General features: G+C 41.7%; 1 protein-coding gene across 2 annotated transcripts; it reads left to right on the forward strand.

The window, feature by feature from the left end:
• Window positions 1-9: 9 nt before the first annotated feature.
• Lias (lipoic acid synthetase) lies at window positions 10-19861 on the forward strand. Of its 2 annotated transcripts, XM_003471545.5 has the most exons (11): window positions 10-161; window positions 1585-1754; window positions 3451-3544; window positions 5161-5241; window positions 6078-6234; window positions 6316-6373; window positions 10111-10239; window positions 13139-13284; window positions 15295-15365; window positions 16311-16422; window positions 19546-19861. In XM_003471545.5, the coding sequence occupies exons 1-11, from the start codon at window positions 117-119 to the stop codon at window positions 19596-19598; spliced, it is 1116 nt and encodes a 371-aa protein (XP_003471593.2). In that variant the 5' UTR covers window positions 10-116; the 3' UTR covers window positions 19599-19861. The 2 variants fall into 2 exon arrangements, with proteins under 2 accessions (XP_003471593.2, XP_063096599.1); XM_063240529.1 differs by lacking the exons at window positions 3451-3544; window positions 6078-6234; window positions 6316-6373.
• Window positions 19862-20486: the final 625 nt, after the last annotated feature.

Genomic DNA, 20486 nt, shown 5'->3' on the forward strand with positions numbered 1-20486 from the left:
AATTACTGAGTAGCTCGATTGATTTGTTGTAAACAGAGCGACGGGTTTTTCGAGTTGTTTCGTCTTGGGGATTAGTGACCACATCATCCCTCGACTCTGCTGGTCCTAGAGAGGGAATGTCTCTACGCTGCGGGAGCGCAGCCCGCACCCTGCTGCCCCGGGTGAGCGGCAGGGCAAGAAGGGTGTAACCGTGGGATGGAGGGTTCATTTTCCTTCACTGAAAGCCTGCGCTTCTAGAGCGGTGCAATCAGGCAGTGTTCTAAGCGCTTTTTTTCTGCTGTTTAACATCCTCGGGTGAAGTAATCAATGATATTGATTTGTTTGAAGGTCTCTCTGGGCTGATGTTTAGGGCTTTGCTTTTCTTTGTCTCTGGGCTGGTGTTGAGGTTTTTTTGTTTTTGTTTTTGTTTTTTTTTTCTTTCTTTCCTTCCTTCCTTCCGTTTTGGTTTCCCCTGCTGGGAGTGGTTGGTATCCTGTATTTATTTTAGAACACTATAGTAAGCACCCCAAATAACTACTGCGTATTGGGCTCTTGCTGTGTGTTGGACACCACCCTGACCGCTGAGAACACGAACCTATCCTCTAAACTAAAGCTGTAGACATTGATAAGTGTACTCGCCACTGTGCAGCGCTGTACTGAGGGCCTGTCATGTTTAAACCCAGAAATAACATAACCTAGAAAAATAAGATCATGTTAGGTTTGGTTTTCTTCGTTCCAGGTCCCCCCCCCCCCGCCCCGTGCCGCTTCCAGGTCTTAAAACTAATCTAGCGTTACCTCTCAGTTCTACACTTATTCACACTAAAGATATTTATTGCCAATTTCCTTTTAAGAGTCTCTGTCTCTAGCTGGGTGTGATGGCACACATGTGTAATCCCAGCACTCAGAAAGCTGAGACAGGAGGATTGCTGCGAGTTCGAGGCCAGCCTGGGCTACACATTGAATTTAAGGCAAGCCTGAATTGCATAGTGAAACTGTCGCAAAAATACAAGAAAATAAACATCTCTATCTCAAGTAAAAAAATGGAAAACATCTGTGGCAGCTTCTCCAGTCATTACAGCTTAAATTTGCTCAAAAACAAACTTGTAGCACTGTTAAGAGGTGTAATTAGTGCAGGGAAAAAAAGGGTGTAATTTAAACCAGACGTGGTGGTGCACTCCTATTATCCCAACACTTGGGAGGCTGAGGCAAAAGAATCGTTTGCAAGTTCGAGAACAGCTTGGCCTTACAAAGTGAGCTCAAGGCTGGCCTGAACTGCATAGCAAGATCGTGTCTCAAAAAGACAAAACAAAAAATAAAAAGTATGACAAATTAGATAGGTTCCCAAATTGTTAATTCCTGTTCTTTAGCTTTGATTATTTATTTTTGTGAGACATAGTCTGTATATGTAGTCCAGGCTTGCCTTGAACTCACTGTGTAGCCCAGACAAGTCTGCAACTCATGGCAATTATGCCTTAGCCTTCCAAGTGCTGGGAGTAAACATGCTTTGCTTTACTCTTCCTTTTAGGTATTATAAATATACATTATTCTAGACCCCACTAAATAAGTACAATAATGCTCTTTTTTTTTTTTTTTTTTTTTTTTTAGGTGTTTGGAAGATGTTTACACAGCCCACTCAGAGTTTTAAGTTCCTTGTCAGATAAAAAAGAATTTTTACAAAATGGGCCAGACCTTCAAGATTTTGTATCAGGTGATCTTGCAGACAAGAGCAGCTGGAGTGAATATAAAGAAAATTTAAAACGCCAGAAAGGAGAAAGGTAAATGAAATTTTGAGACAATTTTAATGTTCCATTCTTTTATTTCATTCTTCTCAGATATAACCAAGCCTTAGAGTATATTTTTTTATTTTGTTTTGGTTTGGTTTGGTTTATGATTTTTTTGAGACAGGGTTTCACTATGTAGTTCAGGCTGGCCTTAAATTCACTTTGTAGCCCAGGCTGACCTCAAACTCTGCAGCAATCTTCTTGCCTTAGCCTACCAAGTGCTGGGATTGCAGGTGTGTGCCATCACACTTGACTAATTTCAAGCTTGTTAAATTTAGCTAAAAATCATTAGAAGTGATAACAGACCTATATAGAACAGGTAAATAAAAGTTGTTAAAACTTTTTTTCTTGTAGCCTTTGGCAAGTTTTCTTCACTTTCCTTAAAATTTATCCATAAAACAACTATATTCCCATTTTCTACCCAGCCACTGATTCTTTTTTTTTTTTTTTTTTTTTTTTTTATTGGTCCTGTGGATCAAACTCACAACCACGTGCTTGCCAAGGCAGGCGCTTATGCCACTGAGCTAAATCCCCAGCCCCTCAACCACTGATTCTTAAGAGACTGAAGGTTATCACCTTGCTATTAATCTGTTAGGTTTTAATAATTTTTAAATTATAAGTGGATACTATCATCTGACTTGTTCCCTCTCCACATTTACCTATGACTTGTGGATATATTACCTAAATTTTTTAAATGGTGAGAATTTCATGCAGAGGAAAAATAGTTTTGAAGACTACTTCACAATTTGCAGATCATAGATGGATAGAGTTAGGGCTGTATAATCAACACTTGAAACTTTAGATTTTTTTTCCATTTAATAATAACCATTAGTTGGGCAGGGTGGTGCACACCCACAATCTCAGAACTCAGCAGGCTGAGGCAGGAAGATCATTGTAAACTCAAGGCCAGGCTGGGCTACCTAGTAATTTCAAGGCTATCCTGAAGTACATATTAAGACTATGTCTCAAAAACCCCTATGAAATCTACAATATAGAACAAATAGTAACTGATGGGCCTCTGTTTTAATAATAATTAAAATGAGTGCAATGATAGATGCCTATAATCCCAGTACTCAGGAGGCTGAGCCAGGATGGTTTGAGTCCAACCTGAACATAGTGAGACCCTGTCTCCAAAAAAAAAAAAAAAAAACAGACAATCTGAGTTAATATAGTTCTTTTGGTAGTGTTTTTCATAGGGAATGAAATATTCAATGACTTATTAGAATAATGCAACTTTGTTTTTTTGTTTTGTTTTAGTGCTGGGGATTGAACTCATGACTTCATGTTTGCCAAGTAGGCACTTACACTGCTGAGCTAAATTCCTGGCCAAAAGATTTGCTTTTTTTTTTTTTTTCTGATACTGGGAATTGAACTCTGACCTTGCACTTGCTGGGCAGGAGCTTATGCCACTAAGCTAAATCCTCAGCCCAAGAATAGTGCAACTTTGTGTCTTTGCAGAAGGCAGATGTGAGCATAGTACATTGCTAGAATCCATCATCGTATTCTCTAAAGTGTCCTAAGGAAGCATAAATTTTGAGTCTTTGCTCCTTTTTCTATGGCAGAAATTAGGAATTAATTTACAGGTATGGAAAAATCTTATAAGTAGCATTGGTACTAGAGTAAAATAATTTCAAAACTGTGATTACTTGTCAACTTGTTTTAAAAGACAATTACGTTTGGCTTTCCTTAGGTTAAGACTCCCTCCATGGCTAAAGACTGAGATTCCAATGGGGAAAAATTACAATAAACTGAAAAATACACTGCGGAATTTAAATCTCCATACAGTAAGTTCTCAGTGCTAACTGCTGGTGTTAATCTGATGAGGTTTTTTTGTTTTTGTCTTGAGACAAGGTTTCACTATGCAGTGTAGACTGGCCTTGGGCTTACTGTAGTCCAGACTGGTCTTGAATTTACAATGATCCTCCTGCCTCAGCCTCCTGAGTTAATCTGAACCTATGTTTCTACATACTTTTTGTGTTTTTTTGTTTGTTTCTATGTATTTGTAACAAAATTAATAAATACATAACAGCAAGAAAAGTAAATAGTGATGTTAAATGGTGCATTATTCCCAGTAATTAAAAACATATTTAGGGCCTGAGGATGGGGTTCAGTGAGGGCCTGAGTTCAATCCCCAGCACTCCCTCCAAAAATGCATTTAAAGTCATTTTTCCAAGCCAAGTATAGTAGCTTGGAAAATTCCAGCTATCAGGAGACTGAGGCAAGAAGGTTGCAGGTTTGAGGTCATCCTGGGAAATTACAAAACACTGTCTCAAAATGAAAAAAGGGATGGGGATTTAGCTCAGCAGCATAAGTGCCTGCCTTGTAAGCACACAGCCATGAGTTGGATCTCTGGTATTGATTAAAAAAAAAAAAAAAAAAAAAAAAGACGGGGTGTGGCTCAGTGGTTGAATGCTCGCACACCCGTACACCAAAAAGATCCACAAAAGGAACAAAGATGATTGTATTTCTTGACATCTCCAGATATTCCCTGAAACTTGTGATGCTATATTTTGTTGTTGTTGTTGTTGGTTTGAGGTCTTTGTTATTTTTGTAGATTTTTGAAACATGATCTCACTATGTAGCTCAAGCTGGCCTTGAACTCACTATGTATGTGGTAGACCTCAAACTCATGATCTTCCTGCCTTCGAGTCCTGAGTGCACATGTACCACCATTCTACCAGTTTGGCTTTTTGTTTGTTTCAAGTTAGGGTCTTGCTGGGTCCTGCAGGCTGATCTCAAACTCCTGGACTCATATCATCTACTTCAGCCTTCGAAGTAGCTGAGACTACAGGCACATACCATCTGGCCACACTTGTTTACTTTATGTTAGAATTAAGTACGTCTGTTGGAAAGGCAATAGGATATGTTGTGGTAGGCAGCTACATGCCAATTATCCTAGCTATTCTGCAGGCTGAAGTAGGAGGATTCTGAATTCAATACCAACCTGGACGACTTAGGAAAACTCCATCTAAAAGAAAAATTTTAGGGTTGGGAATATAACTCAGTAGTAGAGTGCTTGCCTACTATGCATAAGGCCCTGAATTCAATCCCTAGTACTAAATAAATAAATAAGTTTTTGGGGGTTTTTTTTTTTTTTTTTTTTTTTTTTTTGGTCTTTTTCCTTTACAGCATTACCGGGGATCGAACTCACGACTGCCTGCTTACAAGGCAGGCGCTTATGCCACTGAGCTAAATCCCCAGCCCAATAAATAAGTTTTTAAAAGGGCTGGGTTTGCAGCTCAAAAGTGAAGAGCTTGTCTAGATTGTACAAGGTCCAGAGTTCAATCTCTACTACAGGAACAAAAAAAAAGTAGCAAACAGTGGGCAGCTTAAGTGTTTAATAACTGTTCAGTTGGTTGGTATTTTGCCCCTGACTTTGTTCTGATCCCTTTCCTGACAGGTATGTGAGGAAGCGCGATGTCCCAATATTGGAGAGTGTTGGGGAGGTGGTGAATATGCCACTGCCACAGCCACGATCATGGTAAAGCCAGCCCCGCCTCCAGCGCTAGTGTAGAAATGGAGGCGCTCCTGTCCCCCTCCTCAAAATGTGCAGCGAGAACCTCTGCTCTCAATTTTCATTACAAAGGAGTTTATGAGACGTACAAGGCAATAAAAGCTGACCAAACAATCTAACCCGCTGTGCATCACCTCCTCCAAATCAATCTACCATTGCTTCTCCCATCTGTCTGAGAGTTACCCGTGTGCTGCCTTGAGACGCCTCTTCTATTCACTTTTGGAAACACTAACACTCTTCCTGATGATGTCTTACATGTTTCTATCTTACCTATTTAACAAGAAGGAGCTGTGCCTTCTAGCAGAAGTCTGCACACTGATCTGTTGGTTGCAGTGGGGAGGGAAGGAGGAAGTTACAGCCGTGAAGATGTGTTATGTACATGTTTTAATCCCCACAGTGGGTGTAATCATTGTGTACTGCAAACAGGCAAACCCTACTTACTGAAGAGATATGAAGAGATCTTTATACATTATGAAGAGTATTTGTACAACAGATACCCTGATACTTGCCTTAGCTTTGAAGTCCCCTGTATGTACGCTAAATGTGTATTAGGATCCCATTTTTAAGTTGAATTTTAAAATCTGGGTTGTGTGTCCCTTCCGAGGCCCTATCACCTCTCCTTTTCCCTTAATGCTATTAATTCTGGATTTGTCATTTCATTTTCTTTCTGGTTTTACATGTTTATAATCCTTAATGATATGCTCTATGCATTTCAGATGTTTATAAACAGACTCAATCTGTTCATATTCTGTGCCACTTGCTTTCAACATTATACTCCTGTCTGACTTGAATCTCTATTCTAGCTGATGGGTGACACATGCACAAGAGGTTGCCGATTTTGTTCTGTGAAGACTGCAAGAAACCCACCTCCCCTGGATGCCAGCGAGCCCTACAATACCGCCCAGGCCATCGCAGAGTGGGGCCTGGACTATGTTGTCCTGACATCTGTGGATCGAGATGGTTAGTGTTGCCATAGTCTCTGCCCACAGCTGACTTTTCCTATGTGATGACATCACCTTGAGCAGTGGATTTTGTTTCTAGATCTACCTGATGGGGGAGCCGAGCACATTGCAAAGACTGTGTCATACTTGAAGGAAAGGTACTTGGTTTTGCATTTGTGTGTATGCTTTAAGGACCTTTTGGACTCCTGTGATTTTCAGTTTAAGGTCGTCTCCTTAAAACAATGATTATTAACCTTGTGAGGGATTTCATCTTGCTGAAAATCTGCTGGAAAATCTCCAGAAAGAACATATTTGTACATGTAGAAGCATACAGTATTTGCAGAAAATGTTAAGAACTCAGTGGTACAAATATGTCCTTGGCCACTGGTACATAAAACCCTTTCCCCTGTTTCATAGTTGAGTGATAGCTAGACTGAGTGCGGTGCTGTGCTTTACTATGGTTTGCTTTCTTTTCTTTTCTTTTCTTTTCTTTTTTTTTTTTTTTGTCTTTTTCCTTTTTTACTGGTACCGGGGATTGAACTCACGACTGCCTGCTTTCAAGGCAGGCGCTTATGCCGCTGAGCTAAACCCCCAGCCCCGGTTTGCTTTCTTGAGACAAGGTCTCACTGTATAGCCCAGGATGACCTTGAACTCATAGCGATCCTCCTGTCTTAGCCTGGCAAAAACTGAGGGTTTTTTTGTTGTTGTTTTTGGTCTTTTTGACACAGTCTCACTATGCAGTTCAGGCTGGCCTTAAACTCACTTTGTCGCCAAGCCTGGTTTTGAACTTGCGACAGTTCTCCTGCCTCAGCCTCCCAATGCACCATCACATCTGGCTAAAACTGAGTGATTTCTTAAAAATTGTTAAACTGTAGTCTTCTTAGCACTGGTTTTGATAAATCATCATTTTAAAGTACTTAGAATGAGATAAACTTCAACACTATAAAAATATATACTTTTTCTCTAAGTTAGAGGGTTTTTTCCAAATCCATTTTATTCATAGATAAAAAGAACGACGAAGAAAAAAACTATAACAAAATTTTAAAGCATGTCAGTCAGGGGGTAAAAAAATATATATTTCTTAATAAAGGTTTCATCCATATTTATATGCCCTGGAGATTTTACCCATAATCCACATTTTTACTAATATTTTAATACTATGCATTTAAAATAGCATTTAAAGAGCTGGGGATTTAGCTCAGTGATATAAGTGCCTGCCTGGCAAGCATGAGGTCATGAGTACAATTCCTGGTGTAAAATAAATAGTGTTTTAAAAGGGATTTTTGGGGGCTAGGGATTTAGCTCAGTGGCTTAAGCACCTGCCTGGCAAGCGTGACATCATGAGTTCAATCCCCGGCACCAAAAAAAAAAAAAAGGACTTTTGAGCCAGGTTTGGTGGTACACACCAGTAATCCCAGCACTCGGGAGGCTGAGGCAGGAGGATTGCCACAAGTTCGAGGCTAGCCTGGGCTACATAGTGAGTTCAAGGGCAGCCTGAACTATACAGCAAGACCCTGTCTCAAAAAAAAAAAAAAAAAAAAGGTGGGGGATATACAAGCCAGGCATGGTGTTACATACCTGCAATCCCAGCACTCAGGAGACTGAGGCAGGAAGATCACTAGGATTCAAGGCCATCGTGAACTGTGTAGTGAGACTTTGTCTCAAGAAACAAACAGCCCGGGGTTTTAGCTCAGTGGCATAAGTACCTGCCTGGTGAACGCCTGGTTGTGAGTTCAATCTCCGGTACCACCAAAACAAACAAACAAAACCAAAAGAAAAAGAGAAATGTTAATTTCTAGCATACTTAGTAAATGTTTTTTCAATGATTTCTCATTGTTTCCTGTTTTCCTTTTATTATAGTTCATTTAAAAATATATTTACAACCTGCTGACTTGCACAACCCATAAGTGGGTCACAATTTGCAGTTTAAAAAAAAATTGGGGAAGTCAGCATGGTGGGATGTACCTATAATCCCAATTCTCAGGAAGCTGAGATAGGACGACCACAAGTCACCACAGTAATACCCTGTCTCAAAATAAAAAGGGCTGGGGATATAGCTCAGTACAGCGTTAAAGGACATGCCCCTTCAGTGTCTGCATTCATGAGAGTCTGTGTGGTCTTTCCTGTTTTCTCAGGAGAACTTTGCCACTGGCTTTGTGAAAAAATTGGTCAATGCTGAATTATTTCTACTCTTTGTCAAAGAGAACAGCTCTGTGACCTCGTTGACACTAATGCTTAAGTGAATAGACACGGCTACAATATAAATAAGATTAATGTTAACTTGTACTTCTTCTAAGTAAATTCATATTTCAGCAGCCCAGAAGAGTTTCTTTTTTTTTTGTCTTTTTCGTTTTTACCGGTACCAAGGATCAAACTCACGACTGCCTGCTTGCAAGGCAGGCGCTTATGCCGCTGTGCTAAATCCCCAGCCCCGAGAGTTTCTTTTAAGACCCACATTACTATGAAATATTTGCCTAGAGCCAGTCATGGTGGCACATATCTGTAATCCCAGCACTCAGCACAGGCTGAGGCAGAAGGATCGCCATGAATTTGAGGCCAGCCTGGGCCACATAGTGAGTTCAAGGCCAACCTGAGCTACATAATGAGACCCTATCTCAAAAAGAAAAAATTTGCCTGAAAAAAGGGAGAACACTACTTGATGAACGGTAAAATAAATCAGGTGAAGCAATATGATAACATTTACATTCAATTAAAAGATCTCAATTTTCTAAACAGAATTTTAGAGTTTTAATATTTCATATTCTATTTCCTTTAAATGATTTTACTTGTAACTGATTTTTTTTTTTTTTTTTTTTTTTTTTGAGTGCTAGTATTGAACTCAGTACCTTGCACTTGCCAGGCAGGTACTCTGATGCTGAGCTATATCCCAGTCCCCTGATTTCCACTCTTTTTTTTTTTTTTTTTTTTTTGTCTTTTTGAGACAGGGTCTTGCTATGCAGTTCAGGCTGGCTTGAGCTCACCATGTAGCCCAGGCTGGTCTCAAACTCGCAACAGTCCTCCTGCCTCAGCCTCCCTACACACCCAGCTTCTTCTTCTTTTTTTTTTTTTTTTTTTAGTACTGGCGATCGAACTCATGACCTTGCACTTGCCAGAGAAGCACTTATACTGAGCTTATTCCTTGGCCCGTGATTTTTGTTTTTTAAGTACTCAAATTAGATTTAAAAGTCTATACAATTTTAACCTGGGCATGGTAGTGCACACCTGTAATCCCACCACTTTGGGAGGCTGAGAAAAGAGAATTTTAAATTCCAGTCTCATCTGGACAATTTAATAAGATTTATTTCATAATAAAAAATACAAAACGAGGGCTAGACAGCACTCAGGAGGCAGAGGCAGGAGAATCATTGCAAGTTCGAGGCCAGCCTTAGCTACATGATGAGTCAAGGCCAGTCTTAAGTACATAGTGAGGCTGTGTCCCAGAAATAGAAAGGGGAGTTGGAGATGTAGTTCTGTGGTAGAGCACCCTGGATTCAATCCTCAGTGTCACACACATGCACATCTAGGTAAGGGCTGGGGACATAGCTTAGTTGGCACAAGCACCTGCCTGGTAAGTGCAAGTCCCAATTTTGATCCCTGGTATCAACAAAAAAGTATTCTAGGTAATCTCAAATTTTATTCTGACTACCAAAAAATTGTTTTTATTGTGATTATTATTTGCATGCAAATGTGTTTTAGTCATTGTATGTGTACAATTGTATGTTTTTATTTTCTCATATAATGTTTCATATATGAACACTTGTATGCCCAGGCTTTGCTTAGTAAAGTTCTAAGGATCACTGTTGTCAGTAATACTGGATGAGTACTGATAATTTGTTTCAAGTAACAGTGCTGCCAGTTTTCCTTAGTTTGATATTTCTTTCATTTTTCCCTCTAGGAATCCAAAAATTCTGGTGGAATGCCTCACCCCTGACTTCCGAGGAGATCTTAAGGCAATAGAAAAGGTCGCCCTGTCAGGATTGGATGTTTATGCACATAATGTAGAAACAGTTCCTGAGTTACAGAGGTGAGTTCCTGTACAGCCGTGCTGGGGAGCTGGGAGAGTCACACGATTCTAATTTGTTCTCACTTTTCAGTGCCAAACTTTGCAATCGACTTTCCCAAACTGAACTACCTTCCTTCCATGTCTCCTTTCCTTCTTTCCATTTTTCTTTTCTTCCTTTTTTCTTCTGTTCTAGAAAAATCAGAAAACATAGCCAACAATAACAACATAAATATCACCTATATTTCCACCTAGGAATATCAGTTACTGCCACCTCAGTGTTAATGTTATGCACATAAATGCATACACTAAGGTGGTAGTGAGTATTACTGTTAACAATATATTTTGATGAACACCTTTTTCTCTGTTGTAAAAATAGCATGCTACTGGGCATGGTGCACACCTGTAATCCCAGCACTCAGGAGGCTGAGATAGGCAGATCACTGCAAGTTTGAGGTCAGGCTGGGCTACATAGTGAGTTCAAGGCCGGCCTGAATTACATAGCAAAACCTTGTCTCAAAAAAAAAAAAAAAAAAAAAAAGGCAAATACCAATGGGTATTTTTTTCTTTTTTTTGGTGCTAGGAATCAAACTTGGGACCTTGTGCTTGCCAGGCAGGCGCTTATGCCAGTAAGCTAAATCCCTGGCCCCCTTTGTCTTTTTATGAAGAACAGTTTTCAAATGGGGAAAAAAAAGTATATATAAACAATTGCTTTAGCTATCATAACAAAGGAAGTTTAAAATACATTTGAGAGTTAGGGGGTGTAGCTCAGTAGTTGTACACTTGGAAAGTATGTGTAAGATTCTGGGTAAAAAAAAATCACACACAGGGCTGGGGATTTAGCTCAGCAGCATAAGCGCCTGCCTTGCAAGCAGGCAGTCATGAGTTCGATCCCTGGTACCAATAAAAAGGAAAAAGACAAAAAAAAAAAAAAATCACACACAGAGGTGATCAAAATATACAATGAATGTTTAAGTTTTAAAATATTTACTACCTTAAAAAAATTGTCATCTATCCTTCCCCAAAATACTCCCCCTCGCTTTGAACACACTTATCCCACCTTACTTGCGACTTTCTGAAGCAATTCTAGAAATCCTCTGTGTCTTTATGAGGTGTGATAAAAAATAATGAATATTGCAGCAGAGAACCCTCTAACAGAAAAGCAGGCTTTGAAGACATTAGTGTGTCCTCATCCACCTTAGGTCTGGGGTCTGGCACAATGTGACCTCTGGCTCTTCCAAAGTCAACATGATCATGAAGAGTAAATGTTTTTAACTCAGCCAGAATGTGGAGACAGCCAGAACAGTGCAGCTAGACGAGAAAGAGGACTTGCAGAGTGCTTCAGAAAGTGCCAAGAGTGATGAGATCAATGTGTCTAAAGTGACAAGTATTTTGAGGGACACTAATGGTGATTAACTACAATAAACTTCTAAAATTTAAACATTCACCATAGTTTCAATTATACCACATAGAATGTATCTGTAGACCTGTCGTATATATACACTAATATATAGCTAATGATGTGGCAGAAAAACTGATACTGCTCTGGGACTGGGGATTTAGCTCAGCGGCGCAAGCAGGCAGTTGTGAGTTCGATCCCTGGTACTGGTAAAAAGGAAAAAGACAAAAAAAAAAAACTGATACTGCTCAGATGTATTTTAAATATCCCTTAAAAAGCAGATAGTATTTCTTCAGTCTTCCTAGTAATTTTAGTAATTAGGAATAAAGATTGTTATTCCACATGACTATATTCTTTTTTTTGTCTTTTTGAGACACAGGGTTTTACTATGCAGCCCAGGCTGGCCTTAAACTCACTTTTGTAGCCCAAGTTGGTCTCAGACTCACAGTAATCCTCTGCCTCTTGAGTGCCGGGATTACTGGCATACCGCATATTTTCACATTTTTAAAATAGAAAATCATAAATCTCAGGCAAGACTAACATTGTTCATTTCCTTTAATTTTAGAAAAATATTTGGCTGTGATTTTATTAGCTTCTGTACATTATTCTGTGCATAAAACAAAAACATTTTGAATAAACAGTATAAGCATTTATACTAAATCACAAGCATTTTTAGAACATAAATTTAGTGGAGAAGTATTTTTAAAATAATTTTTATTTACTTTTTTTGGAGACAGGTTCTTGCTAGGCAGTGTAGGCTGGTGCTGGGATGACGGGGTACACCATCATGTCTGACTTTAGTAATAACTTTTTATACTGTTGGTTTTATGCTTATTTTTAAATTCATACATTTTTTTCTTCCAGTCTCTGATTTTAAAAAAGTAGCAACAAATTGATTACAGAAAATAAAGCTGCATTAGAATTCAAATAATGCCATCAGCAACTTGCTGGCCATTTTTTCTCCCCTGGAAGCCAGGGTGGTTCCGCTTTTGTTGAATCGTGGCTCTACTCCGGCACAGCCAGCAGTGGGTGCCAAATGCCCAGTTTCACTTAAGCTGCAGCCTTTCCAGTGAAAATTCCAGAACCACGCAGTGAGGTGATCTCGCCAGCAGAGGGCGGCTGAGGCTTTAGAAAAAAAAAGGCTCATAAGTTTCAGCCCCCAGAATGCGGTTTCGGGTTCGTTTTTCTTTGTTCAATATGGAGATTGTCTTACTTTTGCCCTTTTTCTCTTGTCTTTCGACTGGGCCAGATAGTCTTAAAATTTGAACTTTAGAACTCTCATTTAAAATGACTTCATGTACTCTTCTCTGCCCTGAAGAAAGCTTAAATGCTAGCAGAGGTAGAAAGGCCTCATTTTCTGTCCTAAAGTTACAGGAGTTTGTGGTTGAGCGCTACCATTGAACAGTGTAAGGCAGGTACGGTAGCGTGCAGACTACTCTGCAGGTCTTTCCGGTTGCCTCCCCAACCATAGACGTGCTTGAACTTGCCACTCTCGTGGACGATGACATCGCCACTGTTTTCCAGGAAGGTTCGTGATCCTCGGGCCAACTTTGACCAGTCTCTGCGCGTGCTCAGACATGCCAAGGAGGTCCAGCCGGGGGTTATTTCGAAAACATCAATAATGTTGGGTTTGGGCGAGAATGATGAGCAAGTGTATGCAACAATGAAAGGTAAAGAAACTAAGAAATGGAAAACGTTCGCATTTAACTGGAGTCATGCAGGACTAGCAGGAGCCCCACTTTGAAGGCCTGTCCAATTGGTACCTCCTCAGGCCCCGGGCACAGCTCTCTTGGCACATGTGAGGCCCAGGGTTTGATTCCCATCACTCAAAAAAGTCCATGGTTGTAAATTCAACATGAAAGGCAAGTGTGCTTCCTTTTCTTTTTCTTTCTTTTTTTTTTTGGTATGGGAATCAAACTCAAGATCTTGCTTTCGCCTTGCAGGTGCTTATAGCACTGAGCTAAATCGCTGACCTGCAAGTGTGCTTTTTAACACTTCCATTGAATGATACACATGAAGTTCGGGCTACGCAGTTTCTGTCCCTTTTGGAGGGTTTGGGATACTGCAGACTAAATATTATCCATCCTAGGCAAGCATTCTGTGACTGAGCTACCTCCCCAGCCCTTTTTAAAAATTTTATTTTGAGACAAGCTTCGTTGCCCAGGTAGACCTAGAATTGCCAGCCCCTTCTGCTCAGGCTCCCCCACGCGGGGATTACAGGGGTGCACCACTGGCCATTGCATGCCCCTCCTCAGCAGCACCGGCTCCCGACCTCCAGCCCTGCACACACCGGACAGGTAGCTGTCGCTGCGTACCTCCCCGTGCTGGCTTCCAGCTTTCCCTCCTGCCTCAGCCTTCTGAGTAGCTGGGATTCCAGCACCCAAACCTGGCTGAAGTTTGTATCCCATTTTATTCTTCACCCATTCAGCCAGTGAAAAATTATTTCAGCTACTTCTCTCTTTCTCTGTCTTGCTCTCTTTTTTTAATTTTTCATTGTAGTGGCAACTGAACCCAAGGCCTTCACATTGAAATATATCGTCAGGCTTTTTTGCTTGTTTTGTTTAGTAATACAGAGTCTTTCTAAACTGGAAAGCTGCCCATGCAGGAGGGCTTGCGCGTGCAGTCCTCCTGCCTCAGCCCAGAGCGCCGAGATTCCAAGTGTGTGCCATTTTGTCCAGCTCATGCATCTTTTGCACTGGACAATTTTTAAGAGCCAGTCAGGTACCAAGCCTTGATAATTTGCAGATGACTAAGACCAGTGCAGGCCTTTGCGGAGTGCCTGTGTGGAACATTGTCATGTAACATGGAGTGCTTCGGACTTCGCCGAACCTCCTTCTCATAAGCGCATTTGCTTTGTGATTCTTGGCCTTTTCTTTTTCCTATGCTGTTCTGTTCTACTCTATTCATTTTGTTTTTTGAGACAGAGTCTTGCTATTTAGCCCAGGTGGGCCTCAAACTCAGTTATGCTCCTACCTTAGCCTCCCAAGTGCCGGGATTACAAGTATGTGCCGTCACATCTGTCCTCTTAGTCTTTTTAAACTTTGAAATACAAAAGTTTTTATTTTCTGGGGAGCTGAGGATTTAGCTTAGTGGCATAAGCGCCTGCCTGGCAAGTATGAGGTCATGAGTTCAATCTGCTGGCACCAAAAAAAAAAAAGTTTTTATTTTCTTTGAGGGCCTTTGACTTACTTATAGTTATTAGTAGTTCAAAAAGTACTAAGTTCAAATGGTTAATTAAAAGCTCCTCTTTACTACGATGGATGTGGTCCTTCAGAAAGTTCTGGTATGTCAGGAGTTAAATCACACCCTGGAGAGTCTACCTTGTCCACTGAGGGCAAGCCTGTTGCCTTTAGGCTTTCCCATGTACTGCTGCCTTCACCTTCCCTGCCTAGCAGGCCCCTCCTCTAAACACTCCTGACCCCTGTCCCACCACTGTCCACAGTATAGGAGCCCTTGTCCTTACATCTGTCGGCCCCCATGCTTTGTGTTAATCATTCTTGCATGTTCAGTCCCTGTCCTAGGTACTGCCACAGAAATATCTTTGAAAGACTAGTATAACCTTCTTCTTCCATCATGAGGATTTTAGATGAGCATGTCCACTCTTATGAAACACCCCTCAGGAAAATGATACTTCGATCTGTGCCTGCTAATAAATAGCATTGTAACTTATTTTCCCGCAGCACTTCGTGAAGCAGATGTGGATTGTCTAACTTTGGGACAGTATATGCAGCCCACAAAACGCCACCTTAAGGTATGGAGATCTTTTGGTTTTTGTTGTTGTTAGTTTGTCTGTCTTTTTGAGACTTGGAGTCTTGCTATGCAATTCAGGCTGGCCTTGAGCTCACTTTGTAGTCCAGGGTGGTCTCAAGTTGGGAGACTGCCTCAGCCTCCCAAGAGCTGGGATTACAGGCCTACACCACCACGCCTGACAGTGCAGAGATCTTGAATTGCCAAATGTTTCTTGGTAATTTGAATTGTATCTTCATTGTCCCCAGATAAAAATAAGAAACTACTGGCTTTTAGTATAATATTCCATGTATATTTATGAGTCTCAGTTTCCATTTTATTATCTGCATAAAGCAGCTACCCTGGCACTGTTCTGTGCTATGCAAATTGTATAACTCAAGTGCACTGAGAGACAAAAGATAAACACACTGGGAAATTGCAATGAGTGACACTTGGTGATCCTGTGACGTGTGTGAGTTACATGAGGAGCCACATTCAGAGTGAGGAAGTCGGCAGTGTGGCTGTTTGTAGAATCTGGCATTAAATAGTGACCGTGTAGCAGTCAGAATGCTGCGCAGAAGATTCAAGGTGAGTAAGACAGCTTTCTCCTCAGGAATCGCAGGTGCCTCTTACTAATTCTGGACTCTACATGTTAATCAGTGTGGGAAAATACAGGCAGACTCTCTGGAGATGCTCTCATCTGTGTCCCATGGAACGCCTCACATAGTAGACTGTCCCACCCGCTTTCCAGCTCCCTGCGATTGCGGTCTGATAGAGGCCGGCAAGGTGCCGAGGCAGGGCTGGGGGCCTGGCGATGTCTGTCGAGTGGAGGACCACTGTGAATGCACTCCGAATCCAGGAACAGAATCCGCGCTCCAGGGGCGCGATCGGTTAGCGCGCCTTGCTTCCACAGAATCAGAAGCAGTTCGGGAGTCCTGGAATCTGACCCGAAGCGATTCTTTTAATCTAGGTTGAAGAATACATTACTCCTGAAAAGTTTAAGTACTGGGAAAAAGTAGGAAGTGAACTTGGCTTTCATTACACCGCGAGCGGCCCCCTGGTGCGTTCCTCATACAAAGCAGGTGAGCTGGCCGCACGCTGGGGCTGGGGACCGGCTGCCCCGCTGTGCTTCCCGTTTGGGCGGGCGGGCACGCTGCGCACCCGCCACGCAGCAGCTGAGTGTGCGAACATGCAGCAGGAGGTACAGCCAGCTTCCCGCCTTCAGTTCTGCCCAGAGCGCGGAGCCGCGAGGCAGATCGGAACAGCCCGCGGTTTCTCTGTCTTTTGGCAGAGAAAGCAAAGGTGCTGGCCGGAGCGGCCTGTGGAGCGCCCTCCCCGGGGTCGTGGCCGGGGCCGAGGCCGAGGCCAAGGCCGCGGCTTCCTGCCACCGCTTGTTCCACACCCCACCCCATGCTTGATGTGTCCGCCCCCGGGAGGGAAGCAGGACACTTCATTTATTCCGGTGCTTGTGTGTGGGTTTTGGCAGTGGATTATGCAGGAATGGCGAAGCCTGTCAAGCATGTAATAAGGTTTTCTGGGAGATGTGTATCATTTGCAAATGATACCGGCTGCATCTGCAGAGTCCCAGTTTGAGATCAATTTAAGCACTGAACTTTGATAGTATTGCTGCTCACACTGTTAATTTCTTTGTATTTTACCCGTAGAGGTAACACAAAATAAGCTATAATGTAATTTTTCACTTCTGGAATTCAGCTCTTGTCTGGTTGCTCAAGCTGAAGTATGAAAATAAAAATATTTTTTCCAAGGGATAAAAAGTGGATAGTGGCCATGAGAAAGTCCTTGAGAACATATCCAAAGACTGACTTTAATCTAAAAAATGTGATTTTTTTTTTTTTTTTTTTTTTTTGTTCCTTTCAGTTGGACTTAACAGTTATAATGAGGAGCTGGGAATATAGCTCAGCAGTACTGCCTGGCAAACATGAGGTCCTAAGTTCAATTCCTGATACTAAAAAAAAAAAAAAAAAAAGTAATAAATAAAGAGCTAGGTGTTTTTGGATGTGTCTAAAATAGGTGATTAAGGGGCTTGGGATTTAGCTCAGCGGCATAAGCGCCTGCCTTGCAAGTAGGCAGTCGTGAGTTTGATCCCTGGTACCGATAAAAAGGAAAAAGACAAAAAAAATAAAAAATAAAATAAGTGATTAAGGGGGCTGGGGATTTAGCTCAGCGGCATAAGTGCCTGCCTTGCAAGCAGGCAGTCGTGAGTTTGATCCCTGGTACCGATAAAAACAACAAAAAAGACAAATAAATAAATAAATAAAATAGGTGAATATTGTGGCCCTGGGGACTGAACCTAGGGCCTTCTTGCTGAATTATATCCTCAGCCCTCAGCCCTTTGTTTTGAGACAGGATCTTACTAAGTCACAATCTTCCTGCCTTAGCCTCCAAGAGTGATTACCAGTGTATGCCACCACACCTGGCTGATATTATTAATAATTTCTTATATATTGGGGTCTAAACCACTGAGTTTTAACTTAAGCATGAATTATATTTGAAAAGCTAATGCTGAAGTATTAATAGTAGTCAATGTGTTCCTATAAAGAAATTTAAGGGCTGGGGATTTAGCTCACTGGCATAAGCACCTGCCTGGCAAGCTTGAGGTTGTGAGTTCAATCCCCAGTACCATCAAAAAAACAAAAACAAAAACCTTAAATTGGGCCTGGGGATTTATCTCAGCACCATAAGCTCCTGCCTTGCAAGCATGCAGTCGTGAGTTTGATCCCCGGTACCGATTAGGAAAAAAAAAGAAATTAAGCCAGGCATGGTGACATACTCATGTAATCCCAGCACTCAGGAGGCTGAGCAGGAAGATTGTCATGAGTTCAAGCCCATCCTAGATTACAAAGTGAGACCCTGTTTCAAAAAAAAAGGTACGACATTGTTTATGCTGGTTATAAAACCCAAGAATTTAATTTATGCTGGCTGACACAAGCAGTAATTACAGGTGACTTCATCTTCAAGCAGGGTTACTGGCGAACTGAAAGTAAGGGATGAACCAATATCAGCTATAGAGAGGTTGATACAGAATAATCTCATTTGACTGAAGCTTTTTACAGAAAAATTTCTTTCTTTTTTTTTTTTTTGTCTTTTTCATTTTTATTGGTACCAGGGATCGAACTCACGACCACCTGCTTGCAAGGCAGGTGCTTATGCTGCTGAGCTAAATCCCCAGTCCCATACAGAAAAATTTCTAACACATGTAAGGAAGTAAGTTTTTTTTTTTTTTGGTCTTTTTCCTTTTTATCGGTACTGGGGATTGAACTCATGACTGCCTGCTTACAAGGCAGGCGCTTGTGCCGCTGAGCTAAATCCCCAGCCCCAAGGAAGTAAGTTTTTAATGTGTTTTTTAAAAAATTACCAGTAGATAAGTGAATAAATAAAGCAAACTACCAGTAAAAGACTGGATTCTGGCCAGACCCTTAGACAGAGATGGGGATGACGGCTCTGCTCAGGCAGAGCCCTGCAGGTCATTTGGCTGGGTCGGGTCCTGGGACTCTGGGTGACTGAGTTTGGATGCAGTCACTGCAGTTCCACCACGTGTGAGCTGACAGCCAGGCGTCAGACCCCTACTAAAATCAAATCAGGCCTGAGTAAGGGTCGAGCTGGGCTCAGACTTCCTGACGCCACGGATGCCCTGTGCGCTGCAGGTTGGGAGCTGCCTGCTGTGCAGAGCCCCTTGCTGCAGGGAGGTGCAGAGCAGCCTTCATCGCGGCCCAGCGCGGTGTTTCCCAGCTGCAGGTGCAGGCTGTCATGAGGCAAAGATGGCTTCTGCCAACAGCAGGACTCAGCGCTGAGGGACAGTTGTTCCCAGAGTGGGGAAATCCGCAGACGCAGCCTCAGAGCAAGCAGGGCCTCCCTTGTCCTCCTGCACCATGTGTTTCTAGAGTAATAGTTGAGACTGTAGTGATACATTTTTAAAAGAAGAACAGTGAGGAAGGGCCAAAGATACAGGAAATATTTCAAAAAATGCCGTCTTTGGGGCGCCTGCCTTGCAAGCGCGCAATCTTGAGTTTGATCTCTGGTACCAATAAAAAAACAAAACAAAAAACACCATCTTTGGGGTTTAAGGAGAAATGCTAATAAGTATAAAAGTCTTCCTGAGGGAAATATTGAAGCACAGTTCTGAAATAGTAGTACTATTGTTTACTTTAAACTCATATTAATGTATTTTTATTTTTCCCAAATAGGTGAATTTTTCCTGAAAAATCTAGTGGCTAAAAGAAAAATAAAATGCCTTTAAACTTTAGACCAGATCTGCAAGAGCTGCAAACTGCTGCTAGCTGCCCCCAAGCTGTGCGCGTGGCCGGATGAGCGGCTGCTGTGGCTTACCTTGTGCTGGGAGAAATGTCAGTAAGCCATGCACACTTCATTACAGTCCTTCATCTGGCATTCTTTGTCTAATAAATAACTGCCTGTTGTGTAATCATGAAACAGCTTTGTAAGAGTTTACTAACATGATAATTAATTATAGTTTAGCATTAAAACTTCCCGGAGATTTTGCAAGTCATTGTTACCTGTATATCAATGTTACATTTCCTTTATGAGGATTAAAAAAAAACAGGCCAGGCACGGTGGTGTGTGCCTATAATACCAGCACTTGGGAGGGTGAGGCAGGAGGATGGAAACTTCAAGCCTAGCCTGGACAACTAGTGATTTAGGGAGACCCTGCTTCAAAATGAAAAATAAAAAAGGCTGAGGATGTAGCTCAGTTAAAGAGCACAGAATTCAATCCTCAATACTGAAAAAAGAAACATCTTGCAATCTCAGGATGTTTTCTAGTTAAGTTTAAATGTGAAAGAAAAGCAGGAAATGCTTGATTAAAAATGGACTCGCAGGTAGCCTTGTTTTGATGCATCATGTACTTAGTCCTTCTTAGCTGACATTATACCAAGGCCACAAGTGGGACACAGGTGCCAGGTCCCATGTGCTACAGAGCCATCCTCCCTCCCGTTTAACAAGAGCAGCCAAAATGGAGTTTTATTTTGGTTTTGCTTCCTAACACAGGCTCTCACCGTGTAGTTCAGGCTGGCCTTGAACTCGTGATTCTTCTGCCTCAGCCTCCCCTGTGCCAGGATCACAGGCATGCAGCATCACCCCAAACTGGAATCTTAGAAGGCCAGGGCAGAGC

This window comes from Cavia porcellus, unplaced genomic scaffold (genome assembly GCF_034190915.1).
Source record: "Cavia porcellus strain 051 isolate PalLab524CR breed Dunkin Hartley unplaced genomic scaffold, mCavPor4.1 scaffold_30, whole genome shotgun sequence".
Lineage (NCBI taxonomy): Eukaryota > Metazoa > Chordata > Mammalia > Rodentia > Caviidae > Cavia > Cavia porcellus.